The 4,667-nt window shown below is 35.8% G+C and overlaps 1 protein-coding gene across 1 annotated transcript in view; it reads left to right on the top strand.

The window, feature by feature from the left end:
* TMLHE (trimethyllysine hydroxylase, epsilon) overlaps positions 1-4,667 on the top strand; it is a 65,489-nt gene that overhangs the window by 16,931 nt on the left and 43,891 nt on the right. The window contains 1 exon segment of the mRNA XM_077780800.1: positions 783-959. Coding sequence (XP_077636926.1) covers positions 783-959 — 177 coding nt within the window.

Genomic DNA, 4,667 nt, shown 5'->3' with positions numbered 1-4,667 from the left:
GAGCATATTTCTCCATTCAGATTTCTTTCAATCCCTTTAGGATAACTTATATACATTTCTCTGTAAGCAGTCTTCCACATTTTTGTTTATACCCAGCCGCATTATAGTTTTTGTTCCTCTAATAAATTTGATCTCATTTTCATTTACCTTTTCTAAATTAGTAACCCAATACATAGGAAAGTCTTTGATTTTTTGGCAACTTTTTATTTTGGTATAACTTCAAACTAACAGAAAAGTTGCAAGAATAGTACAAGTACCTCCTTTATATCCTCCACCCACCTGTATTTCCTTTTAAAATACTTCATTGATTTCCTTTTCCAAATGTAGAACTCTGATCTGTTTCAAGTTTATCTTGGAGACCTGGTGACAATATGAGGTATGGACCCAATTGTGTCTTTTTTCCAAATGGCTATCTAGTTGTCCAAACGCCATTTATTTTAAAATTCATATTTTCCCAGTGATTATAGCTATCAGTTTATTAGATACCAAATTTCTATATGAATTTAGGTATCTTTTTGGACATGTTATATGCATGTGTTGTTTTATCTGCTCTTCCTATCCTATCATCACACTGTTTTATTTTTTTTAATGTTTTATTTATTTCTGAGAGAGAGAGAGAGNGGGAGCTTGTGTTCTCATAGCTCTTGTTTGTTTCTTGGTAGAAAACTTTTTGAAGGAAGTTTTCTGACTACTACTTACTGTTTTTAAGTTTTCCTAAATAAACAATTATTTCTTTTTGTAAAGTAATACATTAAATAACCTGCAAGAATGCTTTCCCCTAGAACTGCAATATGCAAACACCGTGATGCGCTTTGATTACGTGTGGCTTCGAGACCACTGCCGCTCAGCTTCGTGCTACAACTCCAAGACCCACCAGCGCAGCCTGGACACTGCCAGTGTAGATTTATGCATCAAGCCAAAGACCATTCGTCTGGATGAGACCACACTCTTTTTCACTTGTGAGTAGACAAGAGACTTTGCCCTCATTGGAGTATTCTTCTAAAGAACAATTATTTTGCAAAACTGGTTTGCCCCATTCCATAACAGAGAATTCTGTTTTTTTATTGACGTATAATTAACATAAAATGTTTTCTTAGTTTCAGGTGTATAACATTGACTTGACAATTCTGTACCTTACTCAGTGCTCACAATGCATGTAGTCACCATCTATGACCGTACAACATTATTACTGCATTATTGACTGTATATTCCCTATGCCATACCTTTCATCTCTGTGGCTTTTTNNNAAATTTCTATCTTGTATTTAAGGAACTGTTTTTTTGTTCATTTGTTTTGTGTTTTTAGATTCCACATATAAGTGAAATCATGTGGTACTGTCTTTCTCTGTCTGACTTATTCCACTGAACAAATACCTTCTCAGTCCATCCATGTTGTTGCAAATGACAAGATCTCATTTTTTTATGGCTGAATAACATTCCATTGTGTGTATATATATCACATCTTCTTTATCCATTCATCTATCAGTAGTCACTTGGGCTGCCTCCTTATCTTGGGTATTGTGAATAATGCTGCAGTAAACATAGTGGTGCATGTATCTTTTTAAATTGGTGTATTCTTTGGGTAAATACCCAACAGTTGAATTATTAGACAGTACAGTATTTCTATTTTTAATTTTTTGAGGAACCACAGAGCTGTTTTCCACAGTGGCTGCATCAATTTACATTCCCACCAACACTGCATAAGTGATCCCTTTTCTTCACATCCTCGACAACACTTATTAGTTATCTTTTTGATGCTAGCCATTCTGACATGTGTAGGTGATGTCTCATGGTGGTTGTCATTTGCATTTCCTTGATGATGAGTGATGATGAGCATCTTTTCATGTGTCTTTTGACCATCTGGATGTCTTCTTGGAAAAATGTTTATTCAGGTTCTCAGTCCATTGTTAATCAGATTATTTGCTTTTTTGATGTTGAGTTGTGTTCGTTCCTAATATATTTTGGATATTAACCCCTAATTGGATATATCATTTGCAAATATCTTCTCTTGTTCACTGGGTTGCCTTTTTGTTTTCCTGATGGTTTCCTTTGCTGTGCAGAAGCTTTTTATTCTGATGTAGTCCCACTAGTTTACTTTTGCTTTTATTTCCTTTGCCTCAGGAGACATATCTAGAAAAAAGTTGCTATGGCCTATGTCGAAGTTACTCCCTCTGTTCTCTTCCAGGATTTTTATGGTTTCAGGTCTCACATTTAGGTCTTTAATCCATCCTGGTTTGATTTTGTGTGTGGTGTAAGAAAGTGGTCCAGTTTCATTCTCCTGCATGTTGCTGTCCAGTTCTCCCAGCACCATCTGTTGAAGACACTGTCATTTTCCCATTGCATATTCTTGCCCCCTCTGTTGAAGATTAATTAACCACGTATTTGTGAGCTTATTTCTGGGCTCTCTATTCTGTTCCATTGATCTATGTGTCTATTTTGTGCCAGTACCATACTGGTAGTTGTAGTAACTACAGCTTTGTAGTATATCTTGAAATCTGGGATGGTGATACCTCCAGCTTTTTCTTCTCAGGATTACTTTGGCTATTCAGGGCCTTTTGTGGTTTCATACAAGCTTTAGAATTATTTGTCCTAGAGGGCGCCTGGGTGGCTTAGTCGGTTAGGCGTCCGACTTTCGCTTAGGTCATGATCTCGCGGTTCGTGGGTTCGAGCCCCGCGTCGGGCTCTGTGCTGACTGCCAGCTCAGAGCCTGGAGCCTGCTTCTGAGTCTGTGTCTCCCTCTCTCTCTGACCCTCCCCTGCTCACACTGTCTCTCTCTCTCTCTCTCTCATAGAAATAAAAAAAAAAAAAGAATTATTTGTCCTAGTTCTGTGAAAAACACTGCTGGTATTTTGATAACGATTGCATTGAATCTGTAGGTTGGTGTGGGTAGAATGAACATTTTAACAATATTCTTCCAATCCACGAGTATTGGATTACTTTCCATTTTTTGTGTGTTGCCTTCATTTTCTTTCATGAATGTCTTATACTTTTCAGGGTATAGGTCTTCCATCTGTTAAATTGATTCTTAGGTATTTCATTCTTTTTGGTTTCAATTGTAAGTTGGAATTGTTTTCTTAATTTTTCTTTCTGCTGCTTTATTATTAATGTATAGATACACAATATATTTCTGTATATTAATTTTGTATCCTACAACTACTGAATTTATTTACTGAATAAAAGCATTTCTTTGGAACTTCCTGTGAATCTATAATTATTTCAAAATAAAAAGTTAAAAAAGTTTTGGAGGAAATAACATTTACAATCAATACATTTGAATACTGATTCCTCTACAGTCAAAAAATACCACATGCCATAGAAAGGTTATTTCTATGCAAAATATTTGCAACATGTATTACAGAAACTGAAAACCTATTAATATATAAAGTGTTATTGCCAGTTTGTAAAGAAAAGCACTAGTATTACAATAGAAAAATGTGAGAAAGAAGTGAACAGACAGATCATTAAAGCATGAGTCAGCAAATATTCTGAAAAGGGCCAGATAGTAAAGACTTTTAGGTTTTGCTGGCTGCACAGTCTCTGTCACAACTGTTCAGCTATTCAGTTCTTCAGGAACAGGGTGAAAGCAGACATAGACAATATGTAACCAAGTAGGTATCAAGTGTTCCAAAACAGGGGTGATACAGACAACTGCCAGGCAGATTTGACCCATGGGCCATAGTTTGGTAACGCTTGCATTTAAAAAATATGTGTCTATACAGATGGCTAACAGACATATGAAAAGATGCTCAACATCACTCATCATCAGGGAAATGTAAATCAAGACTACAATGAGATATCACCTCAGACCTGTCAGAATGGCTAAAATCAACAATACAAGAAACAACAGGTGTTGGCGAGGATGTGGAGAAAGGGGAACCCTCTTGCACAATTGGTGGGAATGCAAACTGGTACAGCCACTCTGGAAAACAGTATGGAGGTTCTGCAAAAAAAGTTAAAAATAGAACTACCCTATTACCCAGCATTTACACTACTAGGAATTTACCCAAAGGACACAAAAACACTGACTTGAAGGGACACATGCATCCCGATATTTATAGCAGCACTGTCAACAATAGCCAAATTTGGAAAGACCCCAAATGTCCATTGACTGATGAATGGATAAAGAAGATATGGTGTATATATACAATGGAATCTTACTCAGCCATCAAAAAGAATGAAATCCTGCCATTTACAATGATACAGATGGAGCTAGAGAGTATTATGCTAAATGAAATAGGTCAGAGAAAGACAAATACTATGATTTCACTCACATGTGAAAATTCGGAAACAAAGGAAATAAGCAAAGGGAAAAAGAGAAAGAGAAGGAAACCAAGAAATAGACTCAATACAGAGAACAAACTGAGGGTTGCTGGAGGGGAGATGGATGGGGGGATAGGTTTAATGGGTGATGGACATTAAGGAGAGCACTTATTGTGATGAGCACTGGGTGTTGTATGTATGTGATGGATCACTAAATTCTACTCCTGAAACTAATATTACGTTATATGTTAACTAGATGGAATTTAAATAAAAACTTGAAACAAGATAATAATTAAAAAAATAAAAAATAAAAGACATGTCTAACAAATATAAATGTGTAACAAATGTTCTTATTAGCCTTATTAGTAAGTAAATAAATTAAATTATAATGAGTTTTCCTCCCAAATT

The sequence above is a fragment of the Crocuta crocuta genome, unplaced genomic scaffold, assembly GCF_008692635.1.
Source record: "Crocuta crocuta isolate KB4526 unplaced genomic scaffold, BGI_CrCroc_1.0 scaffold3042, whole genome shotgun sequence".
In the NCBI taxonomy this organism is placed as follows: Eukaryota; Metazoa; Chordata; class Mammalia; order Carnivora; family Hyaenidae; genus Crocuta; species Crocuta crocuta.
The sequence above is the reverse complement of the archived record's forward strand: the minus strand, read 5'-3'. Positions and strand labels throughout refer to the sequence as shown.